The sequence below is a fragment of the Ahaetulla prasina genome, chromosome 9 (genome assembly GCF_028640845.1).
Source record: "Ahaetulla prasina isolate Xishuangbanna chromosome 9, ASM2864084v1, whole genome shotgun sequence".
Classification (NCBI taxonomy): Eukaryota; Metazoa; Chordata; class Lepidosauria; order Squamata; family Colubridae; genus Ahaetulla; species Ahaetulla prasina.
This window is the reverse complement of record NC_080547.1, coordinates 1,443,752-1,460,000: the sequence shown is the minus strand read 5'-3', so window position 1 is coordinate 1,460,000 and position 16,249 is coordinate 1,443,752. Positions and strand designations below refer to the sequence as shown.

Below are 16,249 nucleotides of genomic sequence, written 5' to 3'. Positions count from 1 at the left end.
ACTGCAACGGATGGACCCAAATCAGACTTTTTCCCACACGTGTTTCTGCAGATATTGGTGAATGGTGACATTTGGGGGAGGGGAGAGAAATCTAGCTGTCTCCCCCTTTTCCTACCGTTAGACTTTCTCAGGACTCTGGAAATGGAGGTTGCCAGGCCCTGTTATCTTTGGGAGGGGCAGGAAAGAATAAAGAGAAAGGAAAAAAGACGGGAGTCCTAAGAAAGAGAATTTTTCCCATGCCTAGAAAGCAAAATAAGGTAGTTATCAGCCATCTCGCCATTCTGGCTGTCTCCACACAATGCCTTGCCTTGAGATAATAATAGTTTTCCCCAACGTTTCTTTCTTACCACAGCATTGCAAAATGCTTTTATTTCAAGTAGACAGTGGGGGAGTTCAGAGCTGTGGCTTCTTTGGTATAACTATCTTGCCCGTAGCAGGTACTAATACCACTCTATAAAGCCTTAGTAAGGTCACACCTAGAATACGCACCCAGTTTTGGTCACCACACTATAAAAAAGATGTTGAGACTCTGGAAAGAGTGCAGAGAAGAGCAACCAGGATGATTTTAGGGGACTGGTTAAAACATACAATGAATGGTTCAGGAACTGGGCATGGCTAGTCTAGTGAAGAGAAGGACCAGGGGAGACATGAGAGCCGTCTTCCAATATTTGAGGGGCTGCCACAGAGAGGAGGGGGTAAAGCTCTTTTCCAAAGCACCCGAAGGAATAATGGATAGAAACTGATCATGGAGAGATTCAATCTGGAAATAAGGAAGAATTTTCTGGCAGTGAGAACAATCAACCAATAGAACAGTAGTTGCCTTTGGAAGTTGTGGCATCAATGGAGGCTTTCACGAAGAGATTAGACTGCTATCTCTCAGAAAGGGTGTAGGGTCTCCTGCTTGGGGGTGGGTGGGGTTGGACTAGATCAGGGGTCTCGAACCTTGGTCGCTTTAAGACCTGTGGACTTCAACTCCCAGAGTTCCTCAGCCAGCAAGGAGTTGAAGTCCACAAGTCTTAAAGTGACCCAATGTTTGAGACCCCTGGACTAGTTGACCTACAATGTCCCTTCCAACTCTGTTGATCTGTATCTGGTTCACCTTAACCTGCGAAGACTTCACACTTGTTGCCAGGTACACAGACCTACGTTCATGAGGCATTAAAATCAGAAGTCTTCAGGGTGACCTAAGCATAGCTCAGAAGATTATCCCTTCCAACTCTGTTCATCTCTCTCTACGTTCTTTCTAACCAAAGATGGTGTCTTCTGCTCTTCCAGGGAAAAAATCCGCCAAGGCTTGGATGAGCTTCAGAAGGTCTTGCCAGGAGGAGACACCTACATGCACGAAGGATTTGAAAGGGTAAATAAGAGCAAAGAAGTGAAGTCTTGGTTTTGCTGTGGGTGTTACGGGCAGAGGGCAGGCTGGGCAGGAGCGTCCACAGGAAGCAGGTGTGCCAAAGACAGCAAGAGGATGGTTGCCACCATGCCTCAAAGCCCCAGCCAGGTTTTGATATGCTGCCCGTGTAAGATACACATGGGATGGGGCTCCAATCACATGATCACAATCTGTTGTGTCCCACTCCTCCTCCGACGGCCGGGTCTGGGAAGTCTGTATCAAGCGTGGCCACGAAGCCTCTGCAGCTTTGCCAAATTCCTGTCAGAGTTCTCAGGGCAGGCAGGAATCCAAGGTGTGACTTCAGCAACCAGATGAGACTTTGCTTGACTCAAGGAATGCCAAAAAGCAGACCCTTTATATAGGCCATGGGGTGGGGCTCCATGACTTAGCACTTATCCAGGCCTGCCCCTCCCTTCCTTTTGCTGACGTCGCCTCTCCATTCTCTGGAAGCGGGGATCCATCCACTGTGTCTTTCCGTCCTCCTGGTCTGCTGCCGGCAATTCTAGCACGTGGCTGGCTTCGTGTTCACACACTGTAGAAGGGAGGTTTATTTGCTCATTCTGTCCGGGCATGGTGCCAGGGCTGGGGGCGGGAGGCATGCCAGGCTGTTCTTCTTCATTATCAGACTCTGGCTCAGATAGCAGGAGATGGGAGGGGCCCGGCTGCGGAGAGGAGGGCGGGCGAGGCACAACACAATCACTGGTGGGTTTCCAATATTCTTACCACCGGTTTGCCGCACCCAGCCTTCTGCACATGCGCTTTGCTCTCTCACACATTTTCTGCACATGCGCCCAGCCTCAAAAATGTGGCTAAATAGGACGGCATTATGGGGGGAAGGGTGGAGAGGTGGGATGGCGGGCCCACCCACAGTTGCCTCAACCGGTTCGCCCGAATTAGTCCGAACCTACTGAATACCCCCTGAATACCAACTTGACTTTTTCTTGGTCCTGTGGCTGGACCACTGCCTCCCATCTCTTCCCCATCTTCTCAATGTGGGACTGTATTCTTGGCAGGGGTAATTAAAGCTAAACTTTATCCGTACTTTACGTCCTAATCATTCTCTTTGGTTCTGTTGTAGGCCAGTGAGCAAATTTACCATGAAAATGTTCAAGGTAAGAATACGCTCAATAAAATGGGTAGCAATTCCTTTTTGTTCGTTAACTGAGTTGGGTTTACTTCAGGGGTCTCCAACCTTGGTCCCTTTAAGACTTGTGGACTTCAGCTCCCAGAGTCCCTCAGCCAGCAAAGCTGGCTGAGGAACTCTGGGAGTTGAAGTCCACAAGTCTTAAAGGGACCAAGGTTGGAGACCCCTGGTTTACTTTATTGATTAGCCCTTGGGCCATGTCAAAGTGCAGAGTTCCAGTCACAAAATAATTGGTGAAAACAATTTAAAATGACATAAAACACGATTTAAAATGAAATTGGAATAAAACACGATTTAAAATGATCTTTGTAATTATTCTAAAGGCGGGGACAATCTTTTGCCGACCGACTGACTGGGGTTAGAAGGGCAGAGAAGTTTGTCTGCAGACCCAGAATGGAGTTCCTGGTCTGTGGATTGAACCCAGTGATTCAATCTATTTCCCTCTTGGTGCATAATACAGGCAGTCCTTGACTTATGTCCGCTTGTTTAGTGACCATTCAAACTTACAACAGCACCGAAAAAGTGACTTACGGCTGTTTTTCATGCTTACGAACCTTGCAGCATCCCTATGGCGATGTGGGACATCTGTAGTTGAACACTTAGAAACTGGCATGTACTTATGACGGTTGCAGAGTCCCAGGGTCATGTGATCCCCTTTTGGGCATCTTCTGACAGGCTTAACAACTTAACACCTGCAGTGATTCACTCAACGACGGTGGTTGTAAAATGGGACAAAACTCATTTCACAGCTGCCTCACTTAGCAACAGAAGCTTTGGGCTCAGCTGCGATCATAAGTCTAGGACTCCCTGCATTGCTATTCTGGTATTAAATGAACACCTTGGACCCACCTAGACCTACAGGCACATGGGCATGAAAGGCAAAAGCAATTATCAAAATTGACACTCAGAAAATAAGTTGCAGGATATCCAGCACGAATTCTTCCCCATGGGGAACAGCAGGAAGTAATAAAACCTCTGAATGTGCAAGTATTAAAACTTTTTTTTATTAAGGTTGCTAGGAATCTTTGCTAAAGAAAACAAGTTGTCCGGAAATGTTATCAGAGCATCTTAGCTATTGTAAAGGGCAGTGTGATAAAATTCTACATTAAATGTTAATAATTGTATTTTGGAAGCCTCAATGTTATTAGATTACTAACTGTTTCTGAGTGGAAGTTTGAGACCAGGGAAATTATGCTGTTATTCTGTTTTTTACTCCACTGGATTGCAGTTCCATAACATTTGAACCTGTTGAAATGCAACTCTGTTCATTTGTTTTTGGTATTTCTTCCACGTTTTCACTTGGGAAAACCCTAAGCAGTCATTAGAGTATTTAAGTTTGATTGGTGGTATCACGTATCTGCAGAGTGAAAATATAGCTTTTGATATCTTCTTGCAATTCAAAATGCTGCTATTAAGACAAACCCCCTGGTTAGATCCACCCTGGAGCAAACTACACATTACCCACACAAGCAGATGATTGATCAGCAATTCTGGCTTTTCTAAAAAAACAAAAATCTACTTTGAAATGGAAGCATGTTAATCAATAGTGCATAACTCATCCACTTCATTTCCCTGCTTGCTGCTTTTAAATCCTCTTCTAAAATGTTAAAATCCTGTTTGCTAGATTAATCGGAGTAGTTGGTTTTCTATTATTTGCCTTTATGGTCTAGTAGTGAAGGCCCCAGGCTAGAGGCAGGTGGCTGGGAGTTCTAGTCCTGTCTTAGGCATGAAAATCAGCTAGGAGACTTTGGGGCAGTCACTCTCTCTCAGCCCAACTCACCTCGAAGAGCTGTTGTGTGGAAAATAAGAGGAGGAGGTTATGTTGGGTATGTTCACCACCTTGGGTTATTTATAAAAACAATAAAGGCATCATATAAACAAACTTTGGGCAACCTGTATCATAAACATATCAAGATGGTGACCAGAATTCAAGCCCCTCTCCCCTTTTCATATCTGTTGGGATGTTTTTGACTCTCTTCAGAGGCTCCCGCTTCTCACCTCCGTCCTGCACCCCCATTTAACACAGCTAAATCAAGCACAATGCAGGTACAGATTAAGTAAAACCTGTAACTGTGAGAGGGATCTTGACATCCTAGTGGACAATCACTTAAATGTGAGCCAGCCGTGTGCTGCAGCAGCCAAAAAAAGCCAATGCAATCCTAGGCTGCATTAACAGAGGGATAGAATCAAGATCACATGAAATGTTAATACCGTTTTATAAAGCCTTAGTAAGACCACACCTGGAATACTGCATCCAGTTTTGGATCAACCCATTATAAAAAAGGTGTTGAGACTCTGGAAAAGGTGTAGAGAAACAACAACGGTAATTAGAGCCCTGGGGACGAAAACAGATGACAAATGATTGGAGGAATTGGGTATGTCCAGTCTAGTGAAAAGAAGGTCTATGGGTGACATGATAGCAGTGTTTCAATATTTGAGGGGCTGCCATACAGAAGAGGGAGGTCAACCTGTTCTCCAAAGTACTTGAGGGCAGGAGAAGAAGCAATGGGTGGAAACTAATTACGGAGGGAAGCAACCTGGAACTGAGGAGAAATTTCCTGAAAGAACAATTAATCAGTGGAACAACTTGCCTCCAGAAGTTGTAGGCGCTTCATCCCTGGAAGCTTTTAAGAAGAGATTGGACAGCCATTTGTCAGACATGATATATAGGGTCTCTTGCGTAAGCAGGGGGTTGGACTAGAAGACCTCCAAGGTCCCTTCCAACTCTGTTATTCTGTTCTGTTCCCCGCCTAATGCAGTCATTTGATACCCGGCTGCTCTTCTCCGGAGTAGAAAATTCCCTGTAGCAATTGTTGATATTTGATGAAGACTGATAATTACTGGGACATTCAGACAGAATTCTTATCTTCACTTTCATAACAGCTGCATGTTAACTTGAGCATGGAACGCATGACTCAGGTTGACAGCAGCAACCAAATTAAGTTTAATTGCTTCTTTGCGGTGATGTGATCATTTGAAAGCCAGACCATGGACAAGCCTGGGCCACTCTCGCAGCAGGCTAACAATCTTGGGGTGATAAGAACACCTTTGGGCAGCAATTCTGCCTCCTCTGAGGATAGCATGTTGTAATTGGGATGATCATAGGTTGTCTCTTCTTCGTGCAGGGCCGTCCTGCCCTAAAGCCATCGCCAGGCTTCCCTGTTGGGAAAACAATTAGAGGCACGACTCTGGGGAAAACGGCAGCTTTTAATTGTTTCTCCTACATCCCATCTGTAATTTTTAATAAAAGGTGAGGCAAAGTTCACCCTGATGCGAATGTAAGAGATGACTCCAACAATTATCCAACAAGTTCTCTATAATCAGATCGCATCCATCTAAGCACACAGGAAAAGAAAAAAATCGGGATTCTTTCAAGATGTGATCACAGCTAAGTTGTGGAGCTATTGTACGGGTGCCAAGGTGGAAGAAACGACTCCAACAATTATCCAACAAGTTGAAGTTCAGTGGTGAGAAAAGCTTTTGCACTTAGGCAGGGAAAACCAAATGTGTAAGTTCAGAATAGGTGGTAACTGGCTCCTAAGCCAAAATACATAGGTATTTTGTACCTATGCATTTGGTTTTCCCTGCCTAAGTGAGTAAGCAATAGTAATACTATTATTAATAGTCATAATTTACTATTATAAATTATAAATAATACTTAATGAAGAAAAGTAATCGTAACTGCTATTATTAATAGTAATAACTGTGAGGGAGAGCTAGGTGGATCACTGCTTAAGTTTGAGCCAGCAGTGTGTTGCAGCTGCCAAAAAAGCCAGTACAGTCCTACAGTACAGTACAGTACAGTACAGTACAGTACAGTACAGTACAGTCAAAAGAGGGTTAGGGTTAGAAAAGATTGGACAAACATTTGACCAGGATAGTATAAGCTCTCCTGTCTTGGGAAGAGGGTTGGACTAGATGACCTCCAAGGTCCCTTCCGTCCTATGATTCTACGAAGTGAACCTTGGCCCACCTTGTCTTTGCACGGATGCTTGGTGCAATGTGTACGCCTCTCTCTCTCTCTCTCTCTCTCACCCAGTGACCTCAGTTTGTTTTGTGCGCACTTCTAACAAGAGTTTCTTTGTCCCTTGCTTCGGTGGCCCAGTTTACTGTGAAGTAGCCTGTCATATTCCCATCATAAAACCTGAATCCCCAGATGGTTTGGAGCTGCAACCACAATTCCTTCCAAGTCTGCCATTTGGCCTTTGGGCAGGCAGCCATTAAGATGATCACTCACACACATGTGCTTATTCTTTTAAAATTATGTAGGTTTCTATCCCAAATGTAAACATCTGGATTAAGTGAAGCAGGATGCTTTGGAACAGGGGTCTCCAACCTTGGCAACTTTAAGACTTGTGGACTTCAACTCCCAGAATACCTCAGCCAGCAAAGCTGGCTGAGGAATTCTGGGAGTTGAAGTCCACAAGTCTTAAAGTTGCCAAGGTTGGAGACCCCTGGTTTGGAAAACAAGCTAATATATTCACTACAGAGTCCAAATGATGTCTGTTTTCCTGTGGAATGTGCATGTGTTGCCCACCTCTTGAAGTCGTTCTGGACTCTTGGTAACTGCTTGCCCAAGTCCCCAAGAATTCCAGTTTCTAGTCTGGTGCCTCCACCAAACGGGCGCTCCACTTTTGAGTCGGCCTTGGCATTTGATGAGTCCCTGTAGTTTCCTTGCCAACATTTCCAGAAGTGGTCTGGCATTATCTTGCCAGGCCTGGGAGAGAGGGAAGCGCTGGCCCAAAGTCAGGCAGCCAACATCCGTGCCCAAGGTTTGAAAACAGTTTCTGTGTTTAACCACTATATTAAATACTGAGTTGGTGCAAACGTGGCTCTTTGTCTCCATGTTGTAGTAAAACATGAAGGAAACTTCTTTGACAGTTTGCAAACAGCACCAGATATGAAGCATCGTGCTTGAGTAGAAGAAGATGGCAGCTGGTGGTTTCATCGTCCTTGACCATTAATTCTACTTCTGATGGCTTCCTTCCCTCATCAGGTTACAGGACTGCCAGTGTCATTATTGCCTTGACGGATGGAGAACTCCATGAGGACCTTTTCTTCTATTCTGAACTAGAGGTAGGGGCCTTGCGTTGGAAGTCTGGGTTGAATGGAATGATGCACCCAAAAACTGGGAGGTGGGGACTGTGTCCCTCCTATAACTCCAGAAGCAGGCTGGGTTTAAAATCTCAGCTCCTGTTGACGCCTCCATCAAACGATGTTCACAACCTCTTCCTTGGTCTCAGCATTTCTGTGGGAGAAGAAACTGGCAGATCTTCTCCTTTGCAAATAAAACCCAGAACTTCTACTTCTTGGGGTTTCTTAGGAAAGGAATGAATTCTTCATGTTCATTTATCTTGGGTTTGCAGAAAGAGAGGGGAGGGAGAGGGAGAGAGGGGCAAGGGTGAGAGAGAGAAGGAGAGGGACGGAGAGAGGGAGGGAGGGAGAGAGAGAGAAGGAGAGACAGAGGGGGAGAGGGAGGGAGGGACAGAGAGGAGAGGGGCAAGGGGAGAGAGGGGAGGAGGGAGAGAGAGAAAGAGAGACAGAGGGGAGGGAGGGAGAGAGAAGGAGAGGGAGGGAGAAGGAGGGAGAGAGAGAGAGAGAGAGAGGGACAGAGAGGGCGAAAGAGAAGGAGGGCAAGAGAGGGGAGGGAGGGAGGGGACAGAGGGGAGAAGGAGGGAGGGAGAGAAGGAGAGTGGGGGACACACATGTTTGCAGACATTTGTTTTGTCTGTCTACCTCCGAGGCTCACAACTGGCATGTCATTTTCACTCGCCTTTATTTTGGGAGACTTGTTGGAAACAAGAGAACTTTGCCCAGACAAGCTTGGAGCCACAATCTGACAGTTCACACGCTCGTTTTGCAGGGAAATGCGTTAGAAGGGCAGAATCTAAATGTTTAACTAAAGTAAAACGTGCCAATGTATTGGCTATTCTCTTGGGGGAAGTGAGAAGATGAGGGGGAGCGAAGACCTATTTGTTTGTTCGCGCAGGACTGGCATAGGATTTTAATAGGATTTTAATTAGTTTCAATGTTTTAACATTTTAAAATTTGGGTTTTATTTTAAATGTTTTAATTCGGCCATTTGTAAAATAAGTTTTTTAAATTATGGTTTTATGTGTACCCTGTTGTTGTTTTTATCATGGCTGTAAACCGCCCTGAGTCCTTCGGGAGAAGGGCGGTATAAAAATTTAATAAATAAATAAAATAAATAGCGAGAAGTTTGCCTGGCATTTTTAATGTCTTTTAATGTTGTCGTTGCAACCTGCCTATCAATGCACAGCATTCCCATCTCTGCACCCCCCAACTTTGCAAGGATTGGAGGAGGCAAATCTATTTATTTCAATGTTGCTGTATTTTTTTCTTCTTCCCTTCCATCGACCGGATTCTGCTTTATTTCCCTGCCCCACCCCCCACCCCGAAGTCCTTATGAGCAGAGGCCTCCAACCTTGGTCCCTTTAAGACTTGTGGACTTCAACTCCCAGAGTCCAAATCCGACTCGGGAGTTGGAGTCCACAAGTCTTAAAGGGACCAAGTTTGGAGACCTCTGCTCATGAGCATTCATTTTGTGTGTGCTTCCCCCCATCCCCAAGTTCTGGGAAGTATGCATTAAAAGAAAGCAGATAATAAAATATAAACCCAATTTCTTTCCCGGCGTTAGCCTAGGGAATTTCCCAAGGAAAATTGTGCTGCTCCCTTCCCTCAACGGTCATCACTGACTGCAAAAATTAAATACTCCAGGATTCAGTAGATGCATTGCAACATCTTTAGAAAGTTGAACTGGAGGATACGAATCTTCAGTGCTGTCACCACAATTCTAGAAAAAGGACTAATTGGGCTCCAGGATGGGGAGAGCACATTAACTGGGCTGTCTTCCGAAAAATAAGGTTTATCAAAAGCACGGGGATAGAGAGGCGCACAACTTGGCCTTCCACAATCCAAGGCCTTCCAGATGCTTTCAGGGAATTCTTAAGTCTGCAACACATCTGGAGGGCATCAGATTGCAGAAAGCTATGGCGGCCCATCCTCCCTGCCTGAAGCACTCGAAGGGAATTGGCTGGATTTATCCACCCATCTTCTTTTAGGATGCTGGGGAATAGACCTGACTTTACGCTCAAGATAAAGACTTACAAGGCTGTGAGACGCCTAATTTTAGCCCTCTTCTAAAGTCATAATTATTGTTGTGCGGAAAAGGCAGGCTGGATTCCCTCTCTCTCCTGTCTCCCCCTTGTTTCCAGAGAAGAAGCTCCTGACAATAATTTTTTTTAAAAAAATCTACATTTAAAAGAAATTCCCAAGAATAGGATTCTGAGGTGACCAAGAAACCAGGTGAACAACCAATCTTGCAGAGGACAGTACAGCAAAGGGCAGCTTCCCTGGTCAGAAAATTTCAAAGAGAAGCGCCGGGAGAGAAATTTTATGTTTTGTTTTGTTTTGTTTTATTAGTTTATTTTATTAGTTTATTTTATTATTTTATTATATATTTTATTTCATATTATATTATTTTATTATATTATTATTTTATTATTATTTTATATTTCATATTATATTATTTCATATTATATTATTTTATTATTTATTTTATTATTATTTTATATTTTATATTATTTCATATTATATTATTTCATATTTTATTATTTATGTTATTTTATTATTTATTTTATTTATGTCATTGTTTATTTGATCTTTTCATTTCTTTTACTTATTTATTTATTTATTTTTATTGTTTTCTTGAAAATAAGACCCTGTCTTATATCTTTTTGAACCCTGAAATAAGCACTTGGCCTTATTGCCATGCGCTCAAAAGCCCGATTAGGCTTATTATCAGGAGGTGTCTTATTTGGGGGGAAACAGGGTTTTAGTATTATTATTATTTTTCAGAAATTGGGTAGCCAAGCAGGAAAAATGGAAAAATAGGGAGCAGGGGAAGAAGCAAACAAACCCCAAACTGCAACCATCCCTGTCAGCTAAAATAATAAAATAAGCTTGAAATATAATTTTTTTTTTATAAAGGGCGGGGGGAGCCAGAGAAGCAGATGCTTCTTCTATGGGGCAAGGGAGTTTGGTGAAATTAGAAGAGATATTTTGGCATAGCTGAAAACGCACCTATTTATTCAAGCGGGACTGGCTTAAAGGTTTTATTAAATTTTAATTGGGGTTATTATTTTAGGGTTTTAAATTTTTAAATTTCAGCCATTTTTGTAATTTGCTCGGTTTTAAGTTTCTGTTTTAAATGTGAATATTGTGGGTTTTTTAATTTTTGGCTGTACATCGCCCTGAGTCCTTCGGGAGAAGGGCGGTATAAAAATCTAATAAAATAAATAAAATAAATAAATAAAAATAGCTCCTTTGGTGTCGTGGTTAAGTCCCCTGGATAGGAACTGTGAAGTGTGGATGGAGGACTACCTGCACTGTATAAGGAGGGCCAGGAAACGTGACACGAAGATGAAGGAATTGTGTTCCCTTCTCCTTCCCTCAGTCCAGGACTCTTTTTTTACTCATAATTATGGGTTACATCCCAAACAGAAAGGCAATTCTGCCAGGTTGAATATGGGGTTTATTTTTCTTCCTGCTGAGGTGGCAGGTAGGTGGGTGAGATGGGCCAGGAGGTAAAATGGTGGTTGGGAAGCCCCATCCAAGAATGACAGTTTCTTTACGCTTTTTGGGGTGCAACCAATGCTTTGTCCTCTCTTTCAAGGCCAACCGGTCCCGTGAGCTGGGAGCAACAGTATACTGTGTCGGCGTGAAGGACTTCAATGAAACTCAGGTAATTTTCGAGTGCCTTGCATCTGGGCAACGCTTGGCTTAAGTGGAACAGCTTTCAGTCTCGTTCGAAATTGCTTTCAAGGGAGTGAGAAGAACACTGCAGGACGTGGCTCCAAAATGTCAAAGGGGCGGCTAGAACTGTGGAATCAAAGCCTCGACTCTTTTCGACAGGCGTAACATCCGTTCCTGTCATGACACGGCCGCCATCTTGATTTTTTGGGATTACCCATGCAGAGGCCTCTTCGCAAGTCACCTCACCTTCTAGAGCAGGGATCTCCAGCCTTGGTCCCTTTAAGACTTGTGGACTTCAGCTCCCAGAGTTCCTCAGCCAGCTTTGCTGGCTGAGGGACTCTGGGAGTTGAAGTCCACAAGTCTTAAAGGGACCAAGGTTGGAGACCCCTGTTCTAGAGCAAGGGTGGGAGACGATGGGCCCTTTATGACTTATGGCCAATTCCAGCTTCACTTCTCTAGGCTTACAGGCCAGCATAATATTAACCAAAAATTAACCATTCCCATCCAAACCCCATGGTGTAGGTAAGGAAACCAATAATATGTAATAGACACCATTTTTTGGTTCCAGGTGTTTCTCCTTAACTATAAAGCCCATGTAAGTAGACACATCCACCCAGTTTTGACTGGACTTGAAAACCTGAGCACCATTAGATTGGCTTGTACTTAGGTGAAAGTACAGGAGATCCCAAGACTGTGGTCTAGATTGGGAAGTCACAATACATTCCAAACCGATGGTAAAATTGTGTCTGTAATTTTTGCCATAAAGGTTCGGAACAGGTACCTTGTAGGTTGAGTTAAGGCTGATAAACAAGACGGATATGCAACCAGCCAGCTGCACTGTTTCCTATGAAAAAGTTCTGACATCTCAACAGATCACAGGATGGCTGGAATTTAAAAAAAAAAATAAGAATGAAAAATAAATGAAAAATGAAATAGATCCAATGGCTTTCAGTGGGAAACTGTTCGGCTGCTGGAGTTCGTACAACCCCATTCCCCATATTCCAATAAATCTTGCTAAAGAAAACTCTGAGAATTAGATTGGAAAGAATTTTGGTTTTAGGCAGCTGCCAAAGAGCCTGGAAGTTGCCTCTAAAGACTCCATGGATTCATCCTCCTGTAATAATTTAAACTATGATCCAGGTTCAGCCAGGATCCTATCCTAGTTTTTCTCAGCCTCAGCAGCTTAAGGAGATGTGAACTTCCATCTCTCAGAATTCCCCAGGCAGAATTCTGGGACCTGAAGTCCACACATTTGAAAGTTGTTGAGGTTGCAAAACACTGTCCTATTATATTGACATTCTCTGCTTCAAAGGGGGGGGTAGCTAATTCCCCTTCGTCCCACTGTTGTATTTGGAAAAACTCAAATCCTCCTATCGTAGTGATGAGTGCAAATCCTGAGAAAAACAATGAGTGTGGAAGAAACAAAATTCACACGCATAGATGTCAACAAAGCTTGACGAACGGTGGTCTCCACCTCTTGCGTAATGGTCATCTGCCTCTTGGGATTTGACTGACTGTGTGTGTGTGTGTCCAATATTTCCTTGCGTCCTTGTTGGCTGACCCACTTTTTCCCCCCAAAAAAACCAGTTGGCTCGAATTGCTGACAGCAAGGATCACGTCTTCCCTGTGAATGATGGCTTTGAAGCTCTCCAGGGAATCATCGACTCTGTAAGTCTTGCTTACCGCTCTACTCATTTCATGACTTCGTGAAATTAGCATTGTTGTTGCCAGAAACAGTCTATTTATCAGCGCTGGGACATCCGAGGGCCTCATAGAAAGAAACCGGTAGCAGCCACTGAACTGAATGGCTTGGCCGAGTGGAAGAGGGTTTTGGGCTGAATGATAGCTTTGAAATGCTTGGGAATTATTTAGCAAAAGCAAAGAGAATTAGCAGCTTTGATTCAGAGGGCTGGGGGAAATATATACCATTACGGAGCCCTGGATCTCACTTTGTCTTTGAAACCAACTCACCCAAAACAGGGAAGTACAGTACCGTCATAGTGAGCCTTGCCAATTTTCCACAATATTTTTGTCATTGCTAGCATTGATGATGTTACTTAGTTACTTAATACCGCTTTATAAGGCCTTGGTAACGCCACACTTGGAATATTGCATTCAGTTTTGGTTGCCACGATGTAAAAAAGATATGGAGATTCTAGCAAGAGTGCAGAGAAGAGCAACCAAGATGATTAGGGGACTGGAGGCTAAAACATATGAAGAACAGTTGCAAGAACTGGGTATGTCTAATCTAGTGAAAAGAAGGACTAGGGGAGACAGGATAGCAGTCTTCCAATATCTCAGGGGTTGCCACAAAGAAGAGGGAGTCAAGCTATTCTCCAAAGCACCTGAGGGCAGAACAAGAAGCAATGGGTGGAAACTAATCAAGGAGAGAAGCAATTAAGGAGAAATTTCCTGACAGTTAGAACAATTTATCAGTGGAACAATTTGCCTCCAGAAGTTGTGAATGCTCCAACATTGGCAATTTTTAAGAAAATGTTGGGTAACCATTTGTCTGAAGTGGTGTAGGGTTTCCTGCCTGGGCAGAGGGTTGGACTAGAAGACCTCCAAGGTCCCTTCCAACTCTGTTGTTGTTGTTGTTATAGTTTGGTAATAAAACATCTGCAAGGAGACCACCGAATTCAGAGAGCACCTAGGATTGTGCAATTCTGCCCTGAGCTACAGATACTTCCTTCGATTTCTGTTATTGCTAGATCTAAATAGAGGATTCCAGGTATCAGTGTAAGATCTTCTGGAAGAGCTAATTAGAGAAGGGCTTGATTCAGGGGCATCTGCAGAGAGAAAAGAGTCAAGGTGGCATCCATGAGCGCTCAGTTAAAACCAACAACTTGACATTTTTTTGACCCCAGATATGGAGGCCCCTGGCCTGACCCTTTCTCTAGCTTCTACTGAAGGACCCTCACATGCAGGTAGACCTCGGCTTACGATGAGCCCACCATTTTATGTTGTTAAATGAGAAATTTGTGGAGTGAGTTTCTCCCATTTTAAAACTTTTCTTGCTACATTTCTTAAGTCTGCAGTCGTTAAATTATTCCCACGGTGGGTAAGTGAATCTTACTTCCCCGTTGACTTTGCTTGTCAGAAGGTCACAGAAGAGGACGGCATGACCGTGGGATGCTACATCCGTCATAAATATGAACCAGTTGCCAAGCATCCAAATGTGGGGACTGTGCGGATGCTGCAACAGCCATAAGTGTGAAAAATGGTCATAAGTCACTTTTTTCAGTGCTGTTGTAATGTTGAACAATCACTAAATGAGCTGTTGTAACTCAAGGACTATCGGACATTCTGCAGGCACCTTCTGAGTAGCGTTTGTCTCGGTGTATTTGCAAAGTTATGCTGCCTTCAACTGCTGCTAAACCCCAGGCAGCTTTTCTTTCCTGGGCAGTGGTGGGTTGCCCCCGGTTCGGTCCGGTTCCTGCGAACCGGTAGTAAAACTGGGGGCAGACTCCGCCCACCCACCCAGATGTCATCATAGACCATCTGCGCGTGCGCAGAAGCTCAGCGCGTGCGCAGAAGCTCTGCGCACACACAATCCCGTTGCGAACAGGTAGTAAAGGTAAATAGAACTCACCCCTGTTCCTGGGAGAGCAAATCCTTGAGGTGCACAAGAACTTGGTTTTCATTGTCAGCCTCTTCAGGCTGGTTTTTCCCTGGAATTCTTCCACTTAACATCTGTGAAGCTTGGATCGATGACACTAAGCCAGGAGGAAGCTTCCTTGATCATCAGGATGGAGAACGTTGAGTTCTCCAAATGTCACATCCCTGAAATTCCCAGTTTGCTTCCCCTTTAGATAAAGGAGTTGCATTCTGGCAATGTCTGGAAGACCATTGGTCCTTGACTTTAAGCATTTCATCAGATCACAGAACAAAATACAAAAATACAGAAGCAAACAGGGGGACCCCGTGGGAAGGAGAAGGGGAAAGAAAAGGGAGGAGAGGAGGAAGCGTTGACTTCCAACTCCCTCTGTGGCAATAAAATAAAGCATTAAGATCGGACCTCAACTTTTTCTTTTCCGTAATAATATAAACTAGCCATTTCTACAACAACAAATCAGTCTGATGTGTAGAACGCAAAATCAAAAGTTTCATTTTTCCCCCCACCCCAAGCACAAAGTCCAGAAGCGGTTTCCACGTAGCAATCAAAGTACTTATATTCTCTTCTTTGATCAAAACGGTCAATTTAGCCACCTCTGCCAGCTCCCATCAATTTCTGTAGCCATTTGTCCACAGTGGGAATTGAAGTGTCCTTCCATTTTGGAGGGCCATTGGTTCCCCACCTACAATATTATTTTAGATGAAATGAACAAGCCAAACAAAGACAGTGTGGAGTTTCTGGGTTCCTATGTCAGCATATCGGCAGCCCACTATAAGGAAAGAAAGATAATTTCTTTGCAACCCAAGTTGTGTTGATATGGACCTTCACATTCATTTACAAAGCAGGGATAGAAGTTATGTTCCTGATTCCCTCCAGGTACAAATGCTTTTACTGTAACCTTTTTCTGGATCAGGAACCTTGTTCTCTCTCTCTCTCCCTCCCTTTCCCCTTTAATCTCTTCCAACTGAACATACAAACTTGGTTAGGGCACCAGGTATTGTGCAAACCTAAAAATATTCTGGACTTTTAAACTTGCATTCTCTCTACATCTGTTCTTAATAGATTCCAGAATTATTTCCTTTCTCTTTGTCTCGCTGGCTGTGTTTCTTATGGCTTCAATTGCCAGCAGTAACTCAAAAGATTTTGTGCTCAGAAAATTCAGTCTAGAACCCATGAACCAGGTTTGGTTGATTTCTGACCGTCTTAATGAAGAAAATGTAGACTCATGAAACATAACATTTCACAAGAGGATGATTGGAGAGGATTTTATAAAGAAAAATTGCTGGATGGCAAACTTGAAGGGAAAAGCATGATATACACT

General features: G+C 43.7%; 1 protein-coding gene across 5 annotated transcripts in view; it reads left to right on the top strand.

Moving 5' to 3' along the window:
• ANTXR1 (ANTXR cell adhesion molecule 1) overlaps window positions 1-16,249 on the top strand; it is a 150,330-nt gene that overhangs the window by 19,771 nt on the left and 114,310 nt on the right. For all 5 annotated transcript variants that reach the window (XR_009156528.1, XM_058194967.1, XM_058194969.1 and 2 more), the window contains exons 4-8: window positions 1,276-1,357; window positions 2,472-2,505; window positions 7,534-7,613; window positions 11,233-11,301; window positions 12,900-12,980. Coding sequence is in view for 4 of the 5 variants with exons in the window: in XM_058194967.1 (XP_058050950.1) it covers window positions 1,276-1,357; window positions 2,472-2,505; window positions 7,534-7,613; window positions 11,233-11,301; window positions 12,900-12,980 (346 nt within the window). In the remaining variant the exon portion in view is untranslated. The remainder of the gene's footprint in view (window positions 1-1,275; window positions 1,358-2,471; window positions 2,506-7,533; window positions 7,614-11,232; window positions 11,302-12,899; window positions 12,981-16,249) is intronic.